This window comes from Tachypleus tridentatus, chromosome 6 (genome assembly GCF_004210375.1).
Source record: "Tachypleus tridentatus isolate NWPU-2018 chromosome 6, ASM421037v1, whole genome shotgun sequence".
Taxonomy (NCBI): Eukaryota; Metazoa; Arthropoda; class Merostomata; order Xiphosura; family Limulidae; genus Tachypleus; species Tachypleus tridentatus.
The window spans coordinates 15,041,203-15,068,950 of record NC_134830.1 but is presented as its reverse complement, the minus strand read 5'-3'; the positions used below and the strand labels follow the sequence as shown (position 1 = coordinate 15,068,950).

The 27,748-nt window shown below is 32.1% G+C and overlaps 1 protein-coding gene across 5 annotated transcripts in view; it reads right to left on the bottom strand.

The window, feature by feature from the left end:
- Positions 1-26,776, bottom strand: part of LOC143251972 (uncharacterized) — a 50,321-nt gene extending 23,545 nt beyond the window's left edge. For 2 of the 5 annotated variants that reach the window (XR_013028775.1, XM_076503394.1), the window contains exons 1-8: positions 25,952-26,071; positions 17,793-17,987; positions 13,341-13,471; positions 12,063-12,195; positions 6,632-6,700; positions 4,772-4,875; positions 2,661-2,745; positions 481-648 (exon numbers count right to left, since the gene is read on the bottom strand). Coding sequence is in view for 4 of the 5 variants with exons in the window: in XM_076503394.1 (XP_076359509.1) it covers positions 481-648; positions 2,661-2,745; positions 4,772-4,875; positions 6,632-6,700; positions 12,063-12,195; positions 13,341-13,471; positions 17,793-17,939 (837 nt within the window). In the remaining variant the exon portion in view is untranslated. Of the gene's footprint in view, positions 1-480; positions 649-2,660; positions 2,746-4,771; positions 4,876-6,631; positions 6,701-12,062; positions 12,196-13,340; positions 13,472-17,792; positions 17,988-25,951; positions 26,072-26,115 lie in introns of those variants that run through there. The other 3 variants (XM_076503392.1, XM_076503395.1, XM_076503393.1) reach the window with 2 other exon arrangements.
- Between the last annotated feature and the right edge of the window lie 972 nt (positions 26,777-27,748).

Genomic DNA, 27,748 nt, shown 5'->3' with positions numbered 1-27,748 from the left:
AATGACTGTGGCATGTGGAAAAAATTAGCATTTAGAGGGCAGTATTCAACAATATCTATAACTGTGATGAAGCAATATACTGTATAAGAATTTTGTTTAATAACATTTCATACTTTCATGTAACTAAAATTTATAGTTACACATTAAAACCTGAATAGTTTATACCAAAGCTCACAAGTAACAGTTTCACACCTTTCTTACATCCTGAAATATTTATACTAGAACTACAAAATGTTTACAGATAATTATTGTGAATACAGTGGATTAATTACTAGTTGAAAGAGCACAAGACTGAAGAGGGTAAACTTTATGAATGGAATAAATAACAATAAAAAAAATAGTATTTACAGATTTTTCAAACTAAACCCACAATATAAAGCAAAAGATGTAAAATCATTACACATTTATAATTCAATAATCAAGTAGTTTCTAAAAGTACCCAGCAAGTACTGCATGTACAAATATACTTAGATTTTTCACCTTATCCAAATCTTTAGAGATTCGTTCCACCTCTTGAAGCCCAATCTTATGAACTTCTTCAGGGCTCATATCACAAGAAATATGAAATTTAAGGCACTCTCGATAGTACTTCTCTCCATCTGGAAGGCTTGAGGCAGAAATATTGGGGCGCAAGGCAGCCATGTATTCCTACAAGAAATGAAGGTATGTTTAAATGATTACAGCCTTTTAAGAATTTTCTAGCCAGACACCTTACAAAAAATAATTATTTCTCAAAATTCTTATGAATAAAGTCCACCAATAAGAATATTCTAAAGAAAATTTGTGTGTGAGTAATATATCCATACAAAACAAATACTGCATGTGTTGAAATATATAAATATTTAATTATTCATTGTAAGAACAATTTGAACATGCTAATACAGAGGTATGTTGCGACAGATGTAAGCAGTGGCTCCATAAATAATAATTTTAGGAACCATATTTTGTTTATTTTTTTTGATAATTAAAATTATGCAACATGCAATGATACCAAGATAAAACATAGTTAACAGGAAAGACCTTTCAACGTTCACCATAAAAGTAAAAAAAAATTTAGCAGATCCTTTTGAACAGCAATATGCTTCAAAAGTACTCTCCAACCCAGCCCAGAGCAATTGCTTCATTGTTTGTCTTATCCTCTAGTACTATTAACCTTAATAGACTGTGTTGTGCCATTAGGCCTGTGAAGTGTGCACACTGTGTTGTACAATATATACTATCTTTCTCTATATGTCTTGGCACAAATATACTTGCCTTGGATGTGCATATAATTAAAGTATCCTAGGGTAATCCCCAAATTTTCTAACTTTATAGTGGTTATGAGATATAATGTCTAGATCATGCACTAACTACATAAATATTCAGAAGAATAACATGCCTCCCCAGAGGTTTTGGGATAAATGTTAAGAGTTTTCCAGCATTTACTGGTTTACTTCTGCAGCTGTATATCACCACTGAGCCATGAGAAACTTGAAAAAAAATAAAAAAAGAACTGGATGAACCAAGAGATTTTATTCCCTATAATTGCAGAAATATTAAAGCAGTGAATCTTTAAGAAGCCCCATCAAGATTTACTTCAAGTAACTTTTAAATACCAGATGCCCGTAAAGTATTTGCTATATGCACGTGTTTTAAAATTAATCATGAAACTCAGAGCAACAGACAAAAAAACTGTCACTAAACAAATTTTTGAAGGTTATTAGAATATGAATGAATGCTATATCAGAATATGAGGATTATACCAGGAAATCATAAAACAACATGTTTATTGGCTTTGAAACTACGTAGCAAATTCACATCTGATAACAAAGCTAAGAAAAAAGTTCTGTATAAGGAATTAACAGATGATGCTATACAGCAGGAATTAACAAAATAATAAAGAAGAATCTTAAGTTGACAGTGACTCACAAACCAAAAGTTCTCAGGTTTCTTGTCACATATAAAAATGAATATTGTCTCATTTGAAAAACAACCAAAGAAGCAGGAATCACAGTAATTCCATTTGGTCATGCACAATTATGTCAAATTCTTCAATGCAGTTCTAACAGGTTTTTGTACCTTCCCTTTATCTATTTAAATGTGGTCTTAAGGAATGATGTCCTTGTGTGATAGAGGACTTATGGTTTGATTTGTTTTGATTTTGCCCAAAGCTACACGAGAGCTACCTGCACTAACCATCTCTAATTTACCAGTGTAAGACTAAAGGAAAGGCAGCTAATCATTACCACCAACTCTTGGGCTACTCTTTTACCAACAAATAGTGGGATTGACCATTATATTATAATGCTCCCACACCTGAAAGGGTAAGCATGTTTGGTGTAACACGGATTAGAACCCACAACCCTCAGATTATGAGAACTTATGGAAAGTTTATCAAAATGCATAATCTAGGGCTAACTTCCATCTTTCACAGGAACTTGTTACAATGAAAATTATTAGTACTTGCAACTGTATGTAATCATGACAATCTAAATAAGCAGAGAGTATAATGAACAATGGAATGAGTAGTTCTACCAAAAGTCTGAAAAAATATCATTCTTATAAAGTGTAATTAACTCTGAAATAGCATATTGTTTCATTACTGTTATTTTTTTCATTAAATATATTTTCAGAAGTTTTAAGTGAAAATATACATACACTAAACATCCATAGAAACTTACACTTTCTATAAAAGACCCAAGTGCTTCAAATGCAGGTAACAGTTGTGATTTTACAACCGTGTGGGCTTCAGACTTCAGGGCCTCTCTGTAAATATAGTATAAAATATAACACATTTAGCTAGACTTTTATACACCTGCTACTAAAACTATTTTACCAACTACCACAGTCTACTCTTCTAGTTATTTTGCAAGATAACAATGGAAACTTATATAAAACTATTTTATCGAAACATAATATACGAGTTTTATTTGAAACCTCCATGACCTTTAACACAACAAAAACCTAAATCAAATATTCAATGATTTATCTCAATGATCAAATTACAAACAATTTTGCAAGACTGCTAGACTATTTTAGCTATATGGTTAAAATAATTTAGTTTTGAATATCAACTAACAAAAAATATAAAAAATAAATAAATATCTGTTGCCTTTTTACCTATGTACAACAGTATCATTTACTATGCTTCAATATATTCGATATTTAATTAACAACTGTAGAACTTTACAAAAACACAATATTTTTATGAAAATTAGACTAATTTCATGAAACTTCTGAGCTTTATATTTTTGTGAAGAGTCAAATTGATTTCGTGGTATCAAAACTGACTTAAATCTAACCCTGAACCATTATTTCAAATACAGCAAAGGCAAAATTAATCAAAGAAATATAGAAACTTAAGATAAATGTATTTCTTAAAAGTATTTTTCAATATCTTCCAAATGTGTTACTAACAACCACTAAGATGTATACTCTTAAATACTTCACACTAATAACTTGAGAAAAATACACTTGTAAATAGTTTAATGTATTAGATTCAGGCCTTTCATATTCATCTTGTCCATAACACCCCTTCCACTGTTAATATACAATCAGAGAAAAGAAATTAACTACAAGACTTAATCTCTGATTACTAATAAATGAATATGATCTTGAGGTACAGATAGATTTAGAAAATCTTCTACAGGCAGTGCAGAGCCATAGATTGGATTCTTCTCTATCTTAAAGTGCAGTGTTATTACATAAAATAAGCCAACACTAGAAAGATTAGATATTATGATCATATCTTTAGGTAAAAAAGATAAAATGCTGAAAAGTACAAATATAATTATACAGAAAAGAAAGTCCTGGAGAAGATAAAAGAATTAAAGATTAGAAATTACTATGGTGAAGATACAAAGTACCAAAGAAAGAGATCTAAGGCAATCCTCTGTTTATAACATCACTTACCATAAGACACAATGATGAAGACATTATATTCTGACCGAACCTAAACTTAATTTGAAAATTATATGCTTATTAATTACATTACAGCAGTAAAAATTCAGACTTTACTTAATTAAATTATACGAATTAACTCTGTACTGTCTTGTAAGAGAAACCCAAACATTTATACAAATACAAGGTTGAAGAAACCCTTTGTCACTCTTTAATATTTCTCTCTTCTTTTTTTCTGCATGGACTTGCATGACCTAAAAGTAGTCAAAGCATTTTGCTGTTTAAGGCTTTTTGTTGACAAAATACAGATTAGTGTAACTTCACACAAAACTAGTGCATAGTTAGGCATGTTAACTGAAAATGTCTCCTTGTTTGTTAGTTGAAAAGATAGAAGTAAATAATCAGACTGCACTAGTGAACTAATTTACTTTACATCTAGAAGTTTCTGAATGATATGCTGGATAAATAAGGAAAAAGCTATGTATGTAGGGTTTGAATATAAGAGCCTTCAGTGTTTTAAGACTGATGCAAAATTACTAGCCTTATATGCCTGTTTAATAAATGTTTCTTTTAATAATAAAAAACACAAGACAAGGATATCATTTTATGAAGGAATGTTTGAAAAATATACAGATGGCAAAACACATTTAATGTCAAGTAACAGAACCTAAGCATCATATAATTATTCTAATACATGCTAGCATGAAACCCACTGTTCAAAATCAAATCTTAACTGTTTATATTCAATAAATTAATCACAGATGTATTGTTACTTATGTACAGAAAAAAAAATATCTATTTATAAAGATACAAAAATGCTAATATATTTAGGTGTAGGCCTTAAAGACTTAATGTTCCAGAGTCAAATTTCAAGGGTATTTATTTTGCTTACTTTTCTGATGAAGAAATTACTTTTGGGATGGATAAAAATGGCTGAAAAAATGGGCTCTCTTCAACAGGTTTCTGAAGATCAGCAAATTGTTTGGGAACCTTTTCCTACAAGGAGAATAATAACATAGTTTAAAATGAGAATCAACATCTAATAGTTTGTCAATTAGAAGTTTTAGCTTCAATGAGCAAAACAGAGTACACTAAACATAATTAAAAAAATGGATGAAAAATGTCTTAATCTTGTGGTATTTAATGCTCATGTAAGGAGTATTATGACAAGCTGTCTCTGAATTTTACATTCAAATGTTTTATGCAAATATGTTTAGTTAATTTTTAAGAAGAAAGTAAAATTATTCAATATGTACAATTGGGATTATCAGCTGGAACAAAAAAATACATTCCTATAGTCACAAGACTAATTATTTCATAGCTGTAATTATACAATAATGTATATATAATGAACAATTCTAATGCAAACTAAAGCTAAGAATTTCAAATACAAGCTTAGATTCAACTAGTCCAATCAAACTAATGTTCTTATTCTAAACTTTCATTTTATTCTTCTCTAGTTTATTAAATTTATTATTTTAATTGCAAATGTGCCTACCATTAATTTATTACTCATATTATTATGCATTACAATAACTACAAACACATCTAAATAACAACGAAATTGGGGATCATATCAATTGATCAATGTATCAATGATATACCACATTTAGATATTTAAGTTTTTGCTTTCTATATAAGTTTGCAAAATTAGCATTGGTAAGAATCCTTCATATTTTTGTTTTTTTATTCCAAGAAATTCACTGATATTGTGTTTCAGAAAGCAAGTACAAAACAATAACAAGTGCTAGAATTACAAAGTCAGTGAATTACATGTACTATAATAAAGGTTATGCAATACTTGCACGTTTTTGAAGAATCCTCAATTATGCAAACATGCAACAAAAACCAATTAGACTAAAAAAAGAATAAAAAATTTGCATAAAAACTCTTACATAACACTTTAAATGTAGTAATTTGATTAAAATATTGATCTATATATCATTCAAAAAACATAGGTGAAAACCAAAGAACAGATAGACATTTTTAAACAGTTTTGGTTTTCTAGACTGACATGACTGTAGCTAGATATCATTAAATGAGTGAAAACAGTTTATCGTTTCTGCACCATGTATCATCAAAAGTTGGAAATTGTTTCAGATAATATAAAGATACCTACACGTATTCATTATTTCAATGCATTATCAAAATACCTTCAGCATAATTTTACATTGTGTTTCTGCCTCAGCAACTGTGTACTTCCTTATCCACTTAAAATAAATGATCTTAGAAAGTTTTAATGGGTTGAAATGATCAGAATAACTTCCAACACATTTGTTTTGTACAAACAAAAATTAAGATTAAAAAATATTCTGGATATTACTTTTAGTTATTTTAATTTAAAACAGATCTGTAGTACTATTTCAGGAAACTGAAATATAAAAAAATTAAAAAAATTCTTAGACTATTTTCATTCATAAAACATTTTCTTACTATATGAACTACAAAATAGAGAAAAAGTTATTTTAAAATATTGTACTGTCAGTTTACTATATTAAAATAAATAAATTTAAGAGAAATGTCCATTGTTTCTTCACTTCACACTGACTGAACAAAGCATACGATTTTTCAGTGTCCTTAAAAGAAATTTTCAAATGACTGGCTAAAAAAAGAATATTCAAACAATTATTTTTCTCAATGTGATATCATCTGTTATGAAGTTTAAATACTACTCTATCAGATTGATAGAGTGAAATAACTGTATTTATGACCGTGAGACTTAATCTTTTGAACAGAAAATAAAGAATCTTACCATGGAAACAGCATGATTTGTTCGACCTTGTCGAATGCCTTCTCTCATTAATTCAATTATTTCCTCTGCCTGATAAAGAAACAGCATGGGTTGAATTATATGTATTCATTTAAAATGTTTTATGTATTCTGAGAGATTTTAAATTATGTACTTCTTTGACTACTTCCTTCTATAATTGTATGTATAAAATCTTATTAGTTCTACTTTTAAAGCAGTTAAAAATCCAAAGAAAAGCAATAAAACCTATGCAAATATTGAAAAAAGAAATGTCATATTAACATTTAACTTTCTGTAAAATATATTAAATTGATATATCTGGAATATGTATGTAGTGAAATGTATTAAACCAATATATCTGATATCTTTCTCCTGTTAACAACATAGAGTATGTTTGCAGCAATAACAATCAAAAACATATTCTAACATTTATCAAAGGTCTGAAAAAGAAAAGTGAGCTTGAAATTGTGCTATGCATGTGATTAACACAAAACTAAATTTAAGTTAGTTTATGATGAGTAATAATGGCTGGTTTGTTTTTTTTTAATTTCATGTAAAGCTGCACAAAGGCTATCTGCACTAGCTGTTACAATTTAGCAGTGTAAGACTGCAGGGAAGGCAGCTAGTCATCACCACCTACCACCAACTCTCAAGTTAATCTTTTACCAACAAATAGTGGGATTGACCGTCACATTATAACCCCCCACAGCTGAAAGGGCAAGTATGTTTGGTGTTACTGGGACTCAAACCTAGAGCCCTCAGGTTACGAGTCGAGCACCTCAACCATCCGGCCATGTCAGGCCAATAATGGCTAGTGTTATTTACCATTTCAAAGTTACAGCTGGGGAAGACGAATATTAACTAAAATTAATATCACATTTTAATCAAAAAATGACAACAAAATTCCGTAAGTATGAGTTAAAGAAGCTATGCTATTTAATATTTTAAAGTCATCTGTAAAAGGTCCAGTTTTATTCACTTCATAAGTTCAGGATTTATGAAACTAGTTTACTATGATAAACTTGAAGTGCTATATGCAACTATATGCAACCAGAATAAGGTCCAGTTTTATTCACTTCATAAGTTCAGGATTTATGAAACTAGTTTACTATGATAAACTTGAAGTGCTTCTTTCCATGTATTGCATGGATATATAATTGAATCATTGACATCCAAATACAGGCCTACTGAAAACAGAAAAAATTATAGTAAATATAAATTCTTGCTTTTCAAAGTGTGCAGTTTTTAACCTAGAAATATTAAAAGTTACTTAAAAACAGGCACAGATAAAAAATACCTTTAATTCTTCTGAAACAGATTAAACTTAAGAGAATGTGAATCAACTTATTGAGCTGTTGTATACTAAATATCAGATTTTTAAAGGAAAATGTGAAACAGGTGCATCATCATCTTTTTCAATTTATTTAATCAAAATAAGCTCCTTTAGATGAGTTGTAAGTTTATAAGTGCCATTTTTAAAGAATTGGATGTTTATGATGCAATGAAGTCTTCAAAGGCATTTTTGATTGACCTTTGGTTTGCAAACGTTTTTTTCCTTTAAAAAATGTCCAAATGTTTAAAAAAGTGCTAATCTGTAGGGGAAAAGATCTAATGAATATAGTTGATGAGGTAAAGTTTCATATTGAAATTCATGTTTTATTGTCCAAAAACAGTCAATCACAGTGGACCTATACTGCTTCATGACAACATTGGATGTTTATGTGACAACTTTTGATGCATAGTTTCAAGTTCACAACAATATTTCTCTGCTGTGATTGTTTCTCCTGGGTTTAAGAATGAATAGTGGATCACAACTGTTAATGACCACCAGACACTAACCATAACTTCTTGAGGTGAAGAGCTGGCTGGTTTTGGCATATGTTTTGGTACTTCATAATAGTTAAGCCACTGCCTGGATCATGAAAGATTGTCGTAAAGAATCCATTTTTCATCACAGGTGAAACTGTATGGAGAAAATGATCATTCTGTTGCTTAAAGAAGTGAGGAACAAATTTCAACTCATCTTGTTTGATGATTTTCATTCAGTTTGTGAGGTACCCATTTATCAAGCTTTTTCACCTTACCAGTTGCTTTAGGATGTCAGGAAACTGCTGAATAATGAGAATTAAGTTTGTCAGCAAGTTCTCTCACAGTTTGATGGGTATATGATTCAAGTAAGGCCTTCAATTCTTTCTCACTAATGGCTGTCTGAGGACAGACCTGAGGCTCATTTTCAAGACTTGTGTCACCAGAGCAAAATCTCTTAAACAAGTGCTGTGCTGTATATTCATTAGCTGTACCATCAACAAATGAACAATTGATATTATGAGCTACTGTTGCTGCATTGTGACTAAGTTTGAACTCATATACGAAAATTACACAAATATCAATTTTATCCATGATGACAAAAATCAATATAAATATTATTTAGTTTCTGAAATAAGAAAAACAAAGAAAGTTTGAAATGAACCAGACAATATACTATATTATTATGACAAATTAACAATAATGCTTCTCTTTCAGCCATTAAAAAATAGTTTCTAATATGCACATGAAAATCTGACATTTCATATGCAACAAATAACCTGAAATTTTTCCTTTATTACTAAGAATTTATGTTTTCCAAACATTCTGATGTTTGCCAATAGTCAATTCTTGAACTAACTGTGTAGTTTTAATGTTAATTTGCTTAATAGCAATTTTGAAGGTTAGCAGAATTTTATAATTGAACTTATGGAGATTAAAAAGTAAATTTATCAACTGTATGAGCTAAGAAGAAAAACAACAATATGATCCTAGTCTCCTGTTTCATATAAAATCTATTAGGTTGAGGAATAATTCGTGAGCATTTTTAAATAATTTCATTCAAGCATTACATGCAAGACTATACAATACTTCAATGCATGAACACATTACACCCAAAACATTTATTGTGATACTTTATTTCATGTAATACCTAGGTATATAGTATGCATTGTTTTAAATGAAATTGCAAGAAATTAAATGCGAAAAGCAGATGGTGTCGAAAATGCTTGATTTTGTCCACTTGACATTCCATTTAATGAGCTGAAAATGAAAGCAAAAATTAAAGACATATGAAAATCAAACACACCATCTATTAGAGCAAAAAATTATCTACCAAATGACATGAAATATTTTGCGAAAGCGTTTCATTTATGAATATATTTTTTTAACTTGAAAAAACGCTCACAAATTATTCCTCAACCCAATAAAACATTTGTTTATGTTTGCTTACATATACAAAGTGCCAAAGGAGTTTAAAATCTTCATTACATTTTAAACAGTTGGTTAAATTAAAAAAGAACAAAACAGGGTAAGAAACATATCTTCTAGTTAATGTCACTACTAATCAAAAACTTTCATCACTAGTCACATGAATTACTGATATATAAAGCACGTATATATATATATATATCCGGTTTCTTTCTGGTTACATCTGTAAATAAACCATATTATAAAAGTACTTTATAAATTTCACAATACTGTAACACTTAAAAACATACAAACCTATTTAAGATGTTAATCTTTATAATATAAATCAGTGATGTCGAGAAAACCCATTTGAAGAGAAATATATATGTAAAAACAGCTGTTTGGGTTGAGAAAATGTTTTACGTAGAGGAGTGAACAATGTTTCGACCTTCTTCGGTCATCGTCAGGTTCACAAAGAAAGAAAGAGGTAATTGACCGGAGGCTGACCACATGTTTGAAAGGGGTAGTGTAACTGAGTGTCAGAATATAGAGGGTGTGCTTAGATGTTTGAATATATAATTTTACATGATTAATTTTATTATTATTATTTATTATATTATTTTTAATATAGATATAAAAGCGTTCCTTTGTATTGATTTATTTTGGGCTGATTTTCTCAACCCAAATGAGCCGTTTTTACATATATATTTATAACAAATGTTTCAAATACTGATCTTACACTATTACTTTAGCAGTCCATTTTACAAATGACTCAAGTGGAAAATAAATAACTACTACAAACAAAACTGACATTAGTCTAAACAAGCAGATCAAAATGAACTACTTATTTCTTCACAACTTAGAGTGAAGCATAATAAATAATTATTTGTTTTCATTAGATTATAGTTTTAAGTGTAAAAAGGTGTTTGGTTATAGATGTAAGTGTAAAAAGTTGTTTGGTTTTAGTTTTAAGTGTAAAAATAATTATTTGTTTTCATTAGACAAATATGTAGCACTATACACTGGTGGCCTAATGCAATCAACTTCATTTTCCTCAATAAAGTAACCACATATTATTTGCTACATAGCTTTACGCTCATAAAAGTACATGTACCACTAACACAGCCACATAAGAAAATAGTAGTGATACTTATCAGAAACGTAGCTTTGGGATAGAATAATTATGTGGTCAGAGAGATATAGAAAAAAATAAATGAATGGAAAGTACAATGAAATACCATATCACAGTATTTACAATGGACTAATGTATCTAATAACCCTTACAAATTTCTTTTAAAGCTACTGGAAGGATACTAAAAATGAACATGAAGCACAGGTTTTAATTTGATCCACAACTTGTCAAAGAGTTATAATGGTTTCAACAGTAACCATGGGCAAAAACAAATGGAAAGTACAAGACTAAACTTTCTATAGTGGTGGGCTGTATACATATAGAAAATACATTTTAAACTATTAAACAGATTAACAAACATTTACTGGAAGTCTACTAGTCTTAGACTAATATTTTTTACGATTTTATATTTTTATAATTAACTTCTAAATTACCTTTACCTTTATTTAAACTTCTGAAGATAAGAACTAAATTTCACTAATGATGTATAATTATTGTTTTTATAATTCTCATACAAAGATAATTAAAGAGTTAGCTGTGCATAACTGGTTATATTTCTGAACAGATACAACTCTTACACCTGCTCTTCTTTAATAAATGGATTCAACGATTTTCTTATAATGCATTAATGGCCCTACAAAGTAAAACATCTTCCTTCAGCAGTAGGACACAAACCATAAATACCTGGATTCATAGTCAAGGTATGTTAACCAGTGATATTTAACAAATAATTTTTTTAAAATTAGGTTAGACTCAATTACTTGTTAGCGTGAACTTAGAGAAAATGGTTTATTCTGTTAACATTAAATGTAATATATTCTTTGCATCAACCTAATCACTATATCCTTTCGAATAATGAATGATACTTAAATAACAGATACATTTTTGAATGATATATTATTTATGGTGCTCATGAGATATTCTTTCTTTTACATTCCCATATCTTTTTAAAGATCAATCATATATGTAACATAGCATTATATATCCAAACCAACAGCTTACTAGTAGTGCAGAACTAAATATCATATTCACACCATACAAACAATCTTTTTCCATCATTTATGTTGAAGTAATAAGAGTGATTCTTACCTGTTTTGGGAAAGCACGATATCTTGCAATTAACTTCCAAAAATCATCAACTGACTCAAGATTCATGCAAGAGTTCACGATTCTTTCTAACTCTATATGCACTCCCTCCAAGTGATTGATTGGGTAAAAATACCTGAAAATATTCATAATATAGTAATAAAACTATGACCTTAACTTGTTACATGATGTTAGTTTTTAAACAGCTTAAAAGAAATTGTTAACAAGTTTTTAGCCAAAACAAGCATTTTGTAATTGTGAAGTTTAAAGAGTAATAAAGTCTGTCAGAATATTCATCTTTCTATGACTCTGAAAATACTGTTCAGACATGCTCAAACTTCTAAGATCACAATATAAAAAAAATAAGCATATATTGTATGGGTTGTTTATTTGCTTGCTTCAGATATTTGCACAAAGCTAGACAAGGGCCTCATGACCTCAAAGTGTGGAGCATAATATTTTCTTTAGCAATGGGACATGAACTTATGGACCCTCCAATTCACAGTCCAGCACACTAATCACTAGGCCAGACCCAGTACTATTGTATAGAAGTTTTTCATGCTTGTCTTACTTCTTTATTCTCCATCTCCAATTGATGGTTTTACAACAGAATGAATAACAATAACTACAGCATCTACTTATGTATCCAGAGATTCCTATTTAATAGTTTAGGAGATTTCCATACATACACAACACCAAAATGTTTGATAGTAATTAACTTGTGTGCTTGGTTAACAGAAAATTTTGGTGATCAAAAAAATAAAAGTAAACTTACAGAATATAAAGCTTTTAATAATTGTTTTATCTCATGATCATAATGAAAACATTAGAAAATTATATATATACAGCAAAAATAAAGTGTGAAACATATAAACATCTTGAATAATTTCAAAAAATAAAAATTACTATAAAAATGGATAAACTCCATGAATTAGCCAGAAATGTAAGAAACAAATTAAAGTCAAATAATGCTTGCATGACAGCTATTCTAGAATTTATGGATATACAATTAAAATAGAACAGATTACATGAATCTGACTTTAATATTATCATTAAATTGCACAGCAAATAAGGCTGTTTCTAGCAAAGTTTTTAACATTTCCACTTTCCACATTTTCCACTTGCCTATTTAATTACCAAACTGTGTACATTTTCTAACTCAGTAAGCTGTAAACAAAAATGCACTCCCACAAACACTCTTTATTTTCTGTGAAAAAGTAGAAAAGAAAAACACAAAAATGGTATACAATTTAATTTGAACTTCATCATAAATTATCATACCCAAATGCATTTATGCCATCTATGAATGATTGCAAATCTGCAACAAAAAGTTCCAAGTTAGAATGATCCACTTCATCCTGTACTTCAGACAACAAATCCTTTGCTACTTCAATGAAACTTTCTGCTTCAGCCTGAGAAAACAACAATGAAAGACAAGTAACTTCCTGAAATACACACACATGCACGATATTTGTAAACCATAACAGTTAAATATTTTTTTGCATTAATGACATAACAGACTAACATTTTAGTTTAAGCATGTATGAGAAACAATACATTTGCTCTTTGTTTATCAGCCAGTGTTGACTTGTAATAATGTGAAATGTGGTATTCATATTTGTTTAAACAGCAGTGATATTTATACACACTTCACTTTTATGGCAATTGTTAAATTCTGTTTTGGTACATTTGCTAAATACAGTGGTACCTCGGTTCTGGAAAGACTCCCTTCTTAAACAATTCGGTTTTCGAACATATTGTTTGAGAAAAAAATGTCTCGGTTATCGAACATATACTTGGTTCCCAAACCAAGCTATCGTGGCCTGAACCCCTGAAATAACCCTATTGATGACCCAAATGCCCCTTCAACCATTTTCGGCCCACACCAAGCTTGCCCAAAGCATTTTAAACGTTCTCATTTTTCTCTGTTTTTTGTTGTTGTTTTTCTAAATATTCTGATTAAATAAACCACCATGGGGTCAAAGAAGGATAATGAAAGCAGCAAACCAAAAAGAAAAGTTGTTGGAGCCACAATAGAGGTGAAAAAATATCTCATAGCAAATTATTAGAGTGGTGTTTGCGTGTCTGACCTTGCTACACAGTTTGGTATGGTAAAGTCTACAGTCTGCACCATACTGAAAAATAAAGAGGTCATCAAGGATGCTACTATTGCAAAAGGAGTGACAGTGCTTATGAAACAAAAATCACAAACAATGGAAAAAGTAGAAAAACTGTTGTTGATTTGGGTATATGTAAAACAGTTAGCTGGTGATAACATTTCCAAGACCATCATTTGTGAGAAAGCAAAGCAGTTGCATGCTGACCTCCTGAAAAACACCCTTGCATGAGTACTGATACAAGTGATGCCTTTAAGGCTAGTAGGGGTGGTTTGAAAAATTTAGGAAGAGAAGTGGCAAACATAGTGTGGCGAGACATGGGGAGGGTGCCAGTCCAAACAAAGACGCTGCTGATAAATTTGTTAGGGAATTTAAGGGCTATGTAGAAGCTGAGGGTTTTATTCCCAAACAAGTGTTCAACTGTGATGAGACAGGCCTCTTTTGGAAGAAAATGCCAAAGAGGACCTACATCACCAAGGAGGAGAAGTCACTGCTAGGACACAAACCAATGAAGGACAGGCTAATTCTATTGTTATGTAGTAATACAAGTGGGGACTTAAAACTTAAGCTTTTGCTTGTGTACCATTCTGAAAACCCGAGGGATTTTAAGAAAAATAATATCCTGAAAAGTAAATTTAATGTCATGTGGAGGGTTAATAGTAAAGCACGGGTAACCAGGCAATTTTTTATGGAGTGGGTCCATGAAGTGTTTGTCCCAAGTGTAAAGAATTACCTCAGGAAAAAACAGTTGCCACTCAAGGCCCTTCTTGTGATGGACAATGCACTTGCTCACCCACCAGGCTTGGAGGACAGGTTGGTGGAGGAGTACAGTTTCATTACTGTAAAGCTCTTACCCCTAACACGACTCCTCTCATTCAGCCCATGGACCAGCAGGTCATATCGAACTTTAAGAAACTCTACACCAAAGCACTGTTTCAAAGGTGCTTTGAAGTGACCTCTGACACAGAGTTAACCCTCAGAGAGTTCTGGAAAAATCACTTTAATATCCTCCATTGCTTGAGGATCATAGACAAAGCCTGGAGGGAAGTGTCTTTGAGGACCATGAACTTAGCCTGGAAGAAATTGTGGCCAGACTCAGTAGCAGGTAGAGACTTTGAAGGCTCTGAGGCTGAGCCTGTTGTCGAGGATATTGTCTCACTAGCCTAGTGAATGGGCTTGAATGTGAGTGGTGATGATGTGGAGGAGTTGGTAGAAGACCACAACACTGAGCTCACCATGGAAGAACTCCAAGACCTTCAGAAGGAGCAGCAACAGAAGGCAACTGAGGAAGTGTCTTCAGATGAGGAGGAGGGAAGGGAGGATGTTCCTAGTTCACTAATCAAGGAAATGAGTAGAAAATGGGGAGAGTTACAAAGTTTTGTGGAAAAATTTCACCCTGACAAAGCTATAGCAAACCTCAGCATAAATCTTTTCAATGACAATACAATATCTTACTTCAGGAATATTTTAAGATTCAGGGAGAAACAAACCTCATTAGACAAGTTTTTAGTGTGAAATAGGTCCAGTGAGTCTCAAGCAAGTTGTAGCACTGCAAAGAGACAGAAAAGAGAAAGAACCTCAGAAGGTGAGCCACCTGACATTTTTATGAAGGTGACTCCCTTCAAAACGATAATAACCCTCCTACTCTCACATTCCTCACCACCTTTCACTTACACCATCAGCTCTACTTAGCACAGGTAAAGTGCAGTTAAATTTTCATTCATTGTTTTTTTATTGTGTTTATACTTTTTGTAGTTGACTTTATGCATGTAAGTATTATTATACAGGTATAAATAACCAATATTTTTAATTAAAATGCTTCATGATGCATAATTTTGGGAGGTCTGTAATGGATTAATTTAATTTACAGTATTTCTAATGGGCAAAATTGATTCAGTTTTCGAACAGCCTTCTGGAATGGATTAAGTTAGAGAACCGAGGTACCACTGTAATCTGATGATTATTGCATCCTATGATAAAACTACAGAAAAACAAAATTGAATGTACTCAAAGCAAAGTGTTTTTTTCTTTCATAGCTGAGCAGGACTTCAAATCTCAATTCCTATAGCTGTCCAATGACAGGTTATGTTAAGAATAAATAATGAAGGAAGGAACATTCTACCATGTCATGTATTTATCAGGTAATTCCACAAGCAAAATTTAAAAGAGTTAGTTATAATAAAAAAACTACATACATATCAAACTTACATTAAAGTGCAGAGAAACTAGGGCAATTTAGTACTTTTAGTATTTCTGACTGGGACAGAATAATAAGGCTAAATCTAGGATGATTCCAATTACTGGGGCATCAGGTAATCCTAAATGTGGTTGATCTTAAGATCAGCAAGCTCAGTTATTCAGTTTATACATCTTGTAGCAAGCTGCAATTAGATTGAATTAATATAGCTCATATAAAAAAACTGGTTATCATATGTTCAATGAACCATTTCATTCAATGTGCTGTCACTTCAAATTTGGATATGCTAAAAACAAAACATTACATTTTTTGAATTTATATCATGCTTTATTTCTTGTTGAAGATCATATGCAAGTTTATAATTAATACCATTAACCTAGTAGAGATGGCATAACTGTAAATGTAGACCTCCAATAAGTTAAAAACTGTACAAGCCTATAGAGAATCAAAACTAATTTATTTGTTACAGTTAAGTGGACTGGACATTAAACCATTTTAATCAGATAATTAAAAAACTAGCAATGAAAAACAAAGTGATAACAATATATGTTTAAGTTTAAAAAATACCTAAATTGAGCTTCAATCAGAAGCTTGTGTGAAAAATTAATTAACTCAAATTGTGTTCAAAATTTATAATTACAAAACATAAATATCTAGTAGTATGAAATATTAGTTCCTTATAATATGTTAATTCTTTTATTTGTTAGCTAGAGCATGTGTACTTTCAAATGTTTAATTTTTACTATGAAATGACAAACAGCAAAAATATGTATGCATACAGGAAAAATGTTTACCTATCAGTCTGTGTGTTTGTGTAAAGATATTTATATATAACCAAATGTTTATTCACATCAAGTAAATCTTATTGGTGGTTTGGTTTTGTATACATTCTGAACAATTAAAACAAAATTGTTTTTGAATATTTGTGTTAAACAACTCAAGATTAATTTTTATCAGTTGTCCATAATTTCGAACTCAGACTAAATGGAAGGCAGCTATTCAATAGCACCCACTATCAATTCTTAAACTACCCTTGTCTGATCAAATAATAGTGAATTTAACTGTTATCCTTTCAACACACACAGCTACAAAATGCAGAAAGCAATTTTATTTTATGCAGTAATTGAATATGAATGGTAGACTCACAGACACAATGTATGGCATGAAAACCAATGTGTTATGCTCAGCCAAAATATCAGAGAAATATATGTTTTTGGCACAAGAAAAACAACAACAAAGAAGTGAGAATGCAGACATCTTACCTTTTTTTTAACTCTGTACTATTACAGAGATCAAATGCTATCTGTTTCATATTTACAAGTTTAAAACGTTTAAATATTTCAAATGTTTTACTATAGCCAAGGTAACAATATCTAATTAAATAATTATTTTTTTTCTAATACATAATTCCTTAGTTACTTTTCTTTTCTGAAATGCTTCCAAGGAATACGACTCCAGTTTATCATCAAAAATATGGTTTCCTATAGTTGAAGCAAATTCTGGGCTTTCTTGTTGCCTCCATTGCCAGAACTCTGAAAACAATGCTTCAACTTCCTTTTTAAACATTTTCCTTGAGCCCTCTGATGCTTGGTCTTCAGAATACTGGTACCAAATCTAATAAAAGAAAAAAAGTTTATACCAGAAATATATTTTACATTTGATCATAAATTAGTTTCCATAAAGTTTGATGGAAAGATTATATTTGTTAAGCTGGTGACAAATTCTAAAATGTCACATCACTTATAGCTGTTCTGTAAGAGAAGTAGCATGCAATTCCATTAGTTGTATACCAAATGTAACTAACAATGTCCTTGTTGTGAGTCACTCCCTGTTAACAATAGACCACAAAATCAAAACATCACTCCTATCTTTTCAAGATGTACTCATATTTCAATACTTTTGGTTTCTTTTACTACCAAAACATAAAGATGAAACATTAAACTATGGAATAGGTTCAAATTTTTTAATGAAAGATTATCATTTTTGTAATAGCCACTTCACTGTTGTCACTTAACATACCCACATGCATTTGGAATTGCTTTCCCATACCATCAATGTCAACATATGAAAACACAAGATTAGTGCTCCTTACTGTAATGCTCTACAAAATTGTTACAGTAAATAATTTTCTGCTAAAAATGTTTAATCAATCTGAGCTTTTATCTATAATTTGGCAAAAATAGAAGAAAAGGACTTATTATTTTCAAAAAAAGGAAAACTTATTTGAAAGGTTTTTACAGAGGAACATGATAAAACATAATGCAAATGTGAAATAAGTGAAAATTTAACCTATGCAATAAAATTATATTTTCCTTTAAATATAAAACATTCAGGAAGTACAATTTATTAAACAGAATGAATAAAGATTTTCCTACATGTTGCACAAACTTGTACTTGTGGAGTATATTGAAGCTATAATAAACAGTTCATAAAACAAAATACATTTTTCTTTGTTAGAATGGCACATTTAGTATATCTATTATAACCATATATTTCACAGTTATATTCAAAATAAAGGTAATTAGACTTTATAATGCTACAGTCATGGCAAGACAAAACTCTTATAAAACAACATCAATCACCACTTTTCAATTAAATTATGAATTCATTTGATATCAGCCTTATGATCAGAAATGCATGTTATTCATTATTCAACCTACACTTAGAAATGAGCATTTAAAAGATGTTTCACATCTTCACAGTTCATACCATTAATCTGGTTCTGAACTCTCTTTAGATGAACACAGTTTATTAGCCACATTAATCTGGTTCTGAATTCTCTTCAGATGAATACAGCTTGTCAGTCCCATTAATCTGGTTCTGAATTCTCTTCAGATGAATACAACTTGTCAGTCCCATTATTCTGGTTCTGAATTCTCTTCAGATGAATACAACTTGTCAGTCCCATTAATCTGGTTCTGAATTCTCTTCAGGTGAATACAGGTTGAATACAGCTTCAGATGAATACAGCTTGTCAGTCCCATTAATCTGGTTCTGAATTCTCTTCAGATGAATACAGCTTGTCAGTCCCATTAATCTGGTTCTGAATTCTCTTCAGATGAATACAGCTTGTCAGTCCCATTAATCTGGTTCTGAATTCTCTTCAGATGAATACAGCTTGTCAGTCCCATTAATCTGGTTCTGAATTCTCTTCAGATGAATACAGCTTGTCAGTCCCATTAATCTGGTTCTGAATTCTCTTCAGATGAATACAGCTTGTCAGTCCCATTAATCTGGTTCTGAATTCTCTTCAGATGAATACAGCTTGTTAGCTAAGTGCAGGTGAATAATTCCTCATCAGTAAATAAAATACAACTTCTCATGTTGTTGTTGCACTGGATGTGTAATTGGAAATATATGTTAAGCTTGGATGGTAGTATTGAAACAAGATGTTTTGTACCTTGCCATGAACAAAAACTTCAATTAGATCACTTTTTGCACTTATATTCTCAAGACCAAAGAAGTTAATATATCTTAACATATCTTTGTAAGGTAACCCTTTCATCACAGAAATCATTGTGTTAGTTCTTCTCAGAACCCTTTTCATTAATCAAAATTATTTCTTAGAATAAGGAAACCAAAACTGCTTACAATATTCTAAATGAGGTCTAGCTCGTGATATATACAGTTAATTACCTCCTTTGACTTGCAACCAATTCAACTGGCCTTATTAGTAACAACAGCATACAATGACTTGTAAGTCATCCACCAACATGTCAAAATCCTTTAATTCAGTCATACTAATGAGTGTTTTATCATTTTAAAAGTGTGTTCTAAATTATGATGACCCATGTGCATTAAATACAAAAGTTGATCCAAGTCATTATCTAATACCTCCACATCCTCAATACTGCTACAAATATACACACATATAACTTCAGCAGTAAATTTGCATAATTATGTCCAGCCCCTATCAATAACATTAGTGTAAATAATACAAAGCAAGGGCTTATTTACTGAGCCTTGAGACCCCTTACAATGGAATTAATCAATGCTACCTCAATTCCAAATTATGCGAGTTTCTTAATCTTTTGTATGAAACCTTATCATGAGCTTTTTTAACTATAAAACTTGTACCCTTTTCACTATTAAGATAAGCGATGACCTCAAAAAAGTTGGTTGGGCATTTTATGGTGCAAAGCAACTAGGCTATCTGTGAGATTTCAAAGCATATAGTAAAGACAGTTGCAAATGGCTGAGGTATAGATGAGGTTCATGAGACTGTGTATAAGCTCTGGACTGGGAAAGTGAGGAAAGTCCTGGTACAGAGCCAAAGTCCCTGATGATGAATGGGGTCCAACACCTTCAAAGCTGAAGTCCTGGGAGAGCCATATACCAGTTATCCAAAATTTAGTTTTGATTGAATAAGAGCATGATATAATTTTGGCATAGAACAATGATCCACTCCATAAGTGGTGGAAGAGAGGACATGGAGGATGTTCAGTGCTCTTGTACATTTGACTCATAACTGCTTGAGGTGTGATATAAAGGTCAGCTTATGGTCAGAGATAAGCCCCAAGAACTTTGTCTCAAAAACAACGGGTAGCGCAACTTCACTGATATGGAGTTCAGGATCACGGTGAATACCCCATTGGTTGTAAAAGTGCACACAAACAGTTTTAGAGAGAGAGAAGTGAAAACTGTTTGCTGCTGTCCACTTCAGTAAATGATTGAGGGATTCTGTAGCTGTCGCTCAATATACATCATGTCTGAAGACTGGCATGAGATCTGAAAGTTGTTGACATAGAGCCCATTTGCAACAGTGAGATGGAGTTGTTCAGTGATGACATTAACTTTTTATACTGAAACGTGTGACACTCAAAACACAGCCCTGAGGGGCTCCAAGTTCCTATAGAAAAGAACAAGAATGTGTCAAACCCACACAATCTTAGAATCTTCTGTTCATTAAAACATTCTTAATAAAAATGGGTATATGATCACGTAACCCATATAAATGGATGTCATGCAAAATGCCATACCTACATGTAGTATCATAAGCCTTCTCAATGTCAAAGAATATTGATACAAGATATTGTCTTTTGAGAAAGGCTTCTCTGATTGGCATTTCAAGTTGAATCAGGTGGTCTATGGTGGAGTGCTGTCATAAGAAACCACACTGAGTGGGCAAGAGGAGGTTGTTTGATTTGAGGAACCAAACCAGACAAGCATTAACCATCCTCTATAAGGTCTTACAGAGACAGCTCGTTAAATCAATTGGACAATCGTTTGAAGGATTCTCGGGGTTCTTCCCAGGCTTAGAGAATGGTAGGACAATAGCCTGGTGCCAGGCATCAGGAAAAACATTCTCCTGCCAAATCCAGTTAAAAACAATCAGTAGAATAGCAAGAGAAGCAAGAGATAGATGGCACAGCTTGCCATAGTGTACATCATTAGGTCCAAACGACGTACTGCCAGTCAGATGAAGGGCCAGTTTGAGTTCCACCAGTGTAAAGGGGCAATTATAGTCATAGAGGCAATCAGCTCAAAAGGAAAGAGGTAATTACTCTGCCTAAGTCTTGATGGCTAAGAAGGTGGAGGTTGAAGCAGAAGTGCTAGATACCTAGCAAAAGCTTTCACCCAAGGTATTGGCAATGTTTGGGGTATCAGCTACTTCTTGGCCATCAGAGAGAAGACTGAAAGGGGGACAAAATTATATTGTCCACTGACCTTTCAAATCTTATCTCATATGGTAGATGTGCTGGTTGTGAACTTAATCTAAGATTCCTTCTGGCTTTGATGTCTTATCCACCAAGCATGTACACAGACCTGCTGGAAAGCAATGCAGTTTGAAAGTGTAGGATACTTACGAACAGTATCCCAAACCCATTTTTGAGCCTTCTGTGCCATATGGCAGGCAGGATTCCACCAGGGAGAAGGATATCGTGGAAAATGTATCAAGGTCTTAGAAATACATTGAGCAGCTGCTTGTCTAATACAGTCAGTCACTGCTGCGACTCAGTCGTCAACTGATGGTTTACAGAAAATGGCAGAATCAAGTTCTGTGAGAGCAGTGAAAAAGAGCCAGTTGGCTTGATCCAGCATCCACTGGGACACGCAGGTCGGGTGGCATCCATTTTGAGTCTCTCTCAAAATTGTAGGAAAATAATCACTGCCTCATGGATTATTGTCAAATCTCCATGAAAAGTGGGAAAACAGTGAGGTGAAGCAAATTAAGAGATCAATAGCAGTAAAGGACTGACTAGGTACATAAAAATAAGAATAAAAAAACCAGTATTGAAAAGAGGAAGGTTGTGATCAGAAAGCATACACTCTACGGAGCAGCCCCTCCTATCAATATTAGCACCTACCCAGAGGGGATGATGTCAATTAAAGTCCCCCAGGATTAAAAAGGGAGAGGGCAACTGTTCAATGAGAGCATGAAGATCTGACTGATCATAGGTCTCTCCAGGTGACAGATAGAGAGAACAAACAGTGATGGTGCAATCAAAGGAAACACAGATGGCTATGACCTCCAAGGGAGTGTTAAGTGGCAAAGACAGAGTAAGCACATGCTGATCAACCAACAGCGCCACCCCTCCATGCACTCATCCATCCCACAACCTGTCATTTCTGTACAAAGAAAATTGCCAACAGGTGACTGCATCGGCAGGTTTCAGAAATGTTTGCTGTGAGGAAAGACATACAGGATAGTAGGAAGCAATCAGTGCTTTAATGTCATCCAGACTAGAATGTAGACAAATTGAGTGGAGAGCCCTTCTGTTTTTGGCCATGTCTATTTTCTTTATTCAAGGGAAATCTGTTCATCGGGCATGTCTTTGTCATGAATGAATGATCGTTTTGCATCATGGGGTTGGTAAAGAAGATATACCCAAGGAAATGTCCACAGCCAAAACCAAAGGAAATGGATCTTGGGGTTTGCTGGAACGAATGTTAGGGACAGAGATAAGTATTGACTTTGGTTCATCAACTTTTTTAACCATGGTGGTCAAAGACTTTTCATGTGGTTTGAGAACGATTCTTTTGGAGGCACAGAGAGATCTGTCTGCACTTCCACTGTAGTATGGAATGAAGTGCAGCAGCATACGTCCAAGATGAAGTGGTGGACAGCAACTTTCAAGCCTCAGGATAAGTAATGTTATGAATCATTTTCAAATGCTGTACCTCTTTTTCTTCCAACCATTTAGGGCAAGAATGAAAGTAGGATGGGTGAGAGCCATTGCAATTGATGCACTAAGGGTCCTTTTATTTTGTAAAATTCCTTTTAATCAGGTTCTCTAGGACTTTTCCTTGTACAGATGTCAAGTTAACTGGACAATAATTTCCTAGAAAACTCTTACGATCTCTTTTTAAAAAAGAAGTCACATTGGTAAGTCTTTAATCTTCATTGTCTATTTATCTACCAAAAATAAGAGAAAAAATTCAGAGTGTCACTTGTTGAGGAATGTTGTTAGTTATCTTCTCTTGTGATGACAGAAGAGAACAAATGTAAAGGTTCAGTTAGCCATCTTTAACAAATACCTTGGTATCAGCAATTTAACATCCTGATCATTTTTGACATCAAAATACTTCTTGTTAGTTTTAAAATTATCAGCCAGCTGTTTCCCACTAGCCCTTTTGGATGGATTTATTTTTATAAGGATATCACTTGCTTTTCTACAGTTTTGTAAATCTAATATATGTGACAATTTAAACTTCTTTATTTTTGATACTTATCAACAATGTTTTTCTTCACGTTGTTAGTAAGCCAAACAGAATTGGTCTTCGCTGTTATCATTTTCAGTTTTTTCAGGAACATGGCTGTCTTGAAATAAAAGTGACTAACATTTTAAAATTCCCAATTCTGTTCTACATCACTTATCTCATTGTTTCAATTCACTGATGTATATTAGTCTTCTCATGTTTTCCAAATTGGATTTTAGAAGTTAACAACTAAAACTTAATATCCTTTCATCTAAACATGTATCATAACATCAAACCTAATTATTCTATCATCATTCTTCTCCAAATATTCACTATTTTAACTCGTGCAACATTATACCTCATTAGCTGTTAACAATAAATCCAGAATGACACCACCTCCGATTGGCTCTCTGTTTAGTACAGAAAAATATCTTCAGTAACTTCAAGAAAATTGTTCTCCCTTGACATTAGACTCCATACAGCCCTAGTAAACATATCTAAAATTTAAGTATTGCAAACTTATTACATTAGTATAATTACTGGTTACAGCTCGGACCTCATTTATCTGAGCAGGTGACCAGTAAAAGTTGCCAATTTAGAATTTTCCATCACTAAAACCCAAGCTTAAATTTCTAGTCATCCTTTTGAAAACTATATTTTATGTCTTCAACTTCAAAAAGCCTCAGTCCATTTTGTATCAGTCTGTCACTACTAAATAACTTGTAATTGACAATTCAAAAATAATTCCAATTATTAATGTTATCCAAATCTAAATAAGTGTCAGTATTTTTCATTTTATCAGTCTTCCATTTCAAATAGAACCCTGAGCTTGTCCAGTTTGTTTCTAATTTTCTTAACTTCATTAACAGCAAGTTTCTTTGAATGCATCTTATTTTGTTGGGAATGTTCTACATAAATATTCAGAGTCAGCATTAAGTTTCAATATAAAAACTGAAATACTTTAAAGTTACAATTTAGAAACAAATGGCAGAAGATAAAGATGCCCACATACACATGCAAATACTGATTATATACCTTAGCTCAGGAAATAAATCTTAAGTTGGGTGCCTACAGGAAACTAAATTTTTATTGAAACATTTGATACAGTTGTTAAATGTAGAAAAACTGACATATTCAATAGAAACCTTACCCTGAGATTCAAATTTTGTAATAAACAATATAATTTTCCACATTCACGACACTAAAAAAAAAGAAAGAAAATGAAAACAACTCTAACAATAGTACCACAAAAGTCAAACTTTGCCATCCATTTGCAAGTGTTGTGTCTAAGATAAAAGTACTTTTGTTTAATATCTGAAGGCCAAAAAAAATAAGATAGATTTAATAATTTAAAAGTACAGAGCAAAGTGATAACCTACTGATCTCAGTTTGCATTAAAATTAAAAAAATATACAGATAACTTGTACCTGACAATGCAACAAGTATACTGTATGTATACCACAATATAATTTAAGATGTAACATGCAAGTTTGTTTATATTAGCTTAAATGTTAATATTTCATTTGTTAACAAATACATATAATTATAGGAATAACAGTATTAGAAAACAGCGAAGGCTGCAGATTTGGTGTTCCTGTTAGTGCTACAAATTACAGTAATCACAATGAATTAGGGGCATAAACAAATAATATAGCAACCTTTAATGCTTTTGCAGTTAATTATTAAACTTCATTAAACTTAATTTTATCGTTTTAATTTTCACTCAACGCTAGGGCTAAACATTACCAATTACTTTTCAATTTTTAATTATACTGCTAATAGACCTATTCTTAGAGCATAACTTATGCTGTAAGTTACAATATTTTAAAATACATAACCGTATGTTTTGCTAATAAACTACGCTTCACTTTAATTTTACTCATAAGACTGAAATACAAATTTTACAAAATAAAATATAACTTCTTTTAAATTCATACCTAAACCTCAACTGCTAGTACTTGTAAGTAGTGCCAGTAGGGTTGTTATACCTTAGTCAAGTCAAGTTCAAACGCCGCGATACCGGTTCACGTGTACAATCAGCTCTTGAGCTGTTATTATTATTATAACATTCACTTACCTACCATATGGTGTAAATACTTACACTTTTGTTTGTTGGAGTTTATTACAGTTCTCCCACAAAAAGTTGCGTAAACAGCTACTTACTAAAAGTGCAAAACCCACCTGAAGTAGGTAGAAAACGATCACTCCCAAAAGTACAACGAGAGCAGAATTCAACCCCACTCCCATCTCAATGTTATCATTTAAGATTACTGTGAGTCCTTATACGATACAGTTAGTTTACACAACACACGTATAAACACGTGTATATAATGTATATATTTATTTATTCCTCATCTTACAAATTTCGTTTAATTTTCAGTAATCTATCGTTCCTTATTACTAAATACCGGATAGACTTATTTTTGTTCAACCAAGCAATGTTAACTTCATTGCAAATATTGAAATGGCCCCTTGAGTCCAATTATTTGGAGTAATACTTGAATCAGAAGGTGATAAAACTTAGCTATCTTAACATGTAGCTAAGTTTAGCGTTTCGGCCATAATTTCTACAGTGATAAAGTAAACAATGTAAGACGTTTACAAGATAACACACAACCTTTTATAACGCAACCTGTTGTTCTGTACTTTATTATCAGTTAAAGGTTTTATATTGAGGGAGACAATTTTAAAGACAAATACGACATTTGGATCTCTTGTGCGACCATTCGCAAGTACACAAGTTTTAACGTTAAAGAAGGGTTTAGTATTTAGATTGACATTTCACAATATAACAATATATCGATGTTGGATACTTATGCATGTTCACACCAGTCCGTTAAATTGACAGATTATTTATTAATAGTTGAACAGAAAAAATTGAATAAAAACGAGAATGTAAAAATTCTGTGCAAAATATTTGCATAAGATTAGGAAAATAACGATCAGACATATGGAGATGAACCTGTGTATTTTTAAACTGCTTGATTTTATTTATAAGGCTTCGCTGGTTTTCTCCATTAATTAATGTCAGATTTGCGTTTTTTTACTGTCACTCTGTTCGGAAAAACTGTGGTTTCTTTTGTTCATATATATATTTATGTATTCTTTTAACCCGATATTTAAGTTACATTCTATTTCAGTTATAGAAAAGGTTGGGTGACTTTGTTTTTCTGAATTTTGCGCAAAGCTACACAAGAACTATATATGCTAGCCGTCCCTAATTTAGCAGTGTAAGACGAGAGGGAAGGCAGCTAGTCATCACCACCCATCGCCAACTCTTGAGCTACTCTTTTATCCACGGATAATGGGATTGAACGTCACATAATAACGCCCCCACGGCTGAAAGGGCGAGCATGTTTAGTGTGACGGGGATTCGAACCCGCGACCCTTGGATTACGAGTCGAACGCCTTATTTACCTGGCCATGCTGGGCCATTTAAGTTCGTTAGCAGGCCTTAAAAAGACAACAGATTTAATACTGATTATATTTTGTCTTTTCCGCACAAACTACCAAGTAATTTCAGTTGTATATAGATATGTTTACTCTCATATTATTTTCTTGCTGTACCATCTTACACTACTAAATGAGGGACGGCTAGTGCAGATAGCCCTCGAGTACCTTTGGGCGAAATTCAAAAACAAACACACAAACTATCAACATATTGCACGCGATCTGAACAAGGGGAATATTATTACTGGATTATGATATCAAAATTCAGTGTTTAATAAAATAAG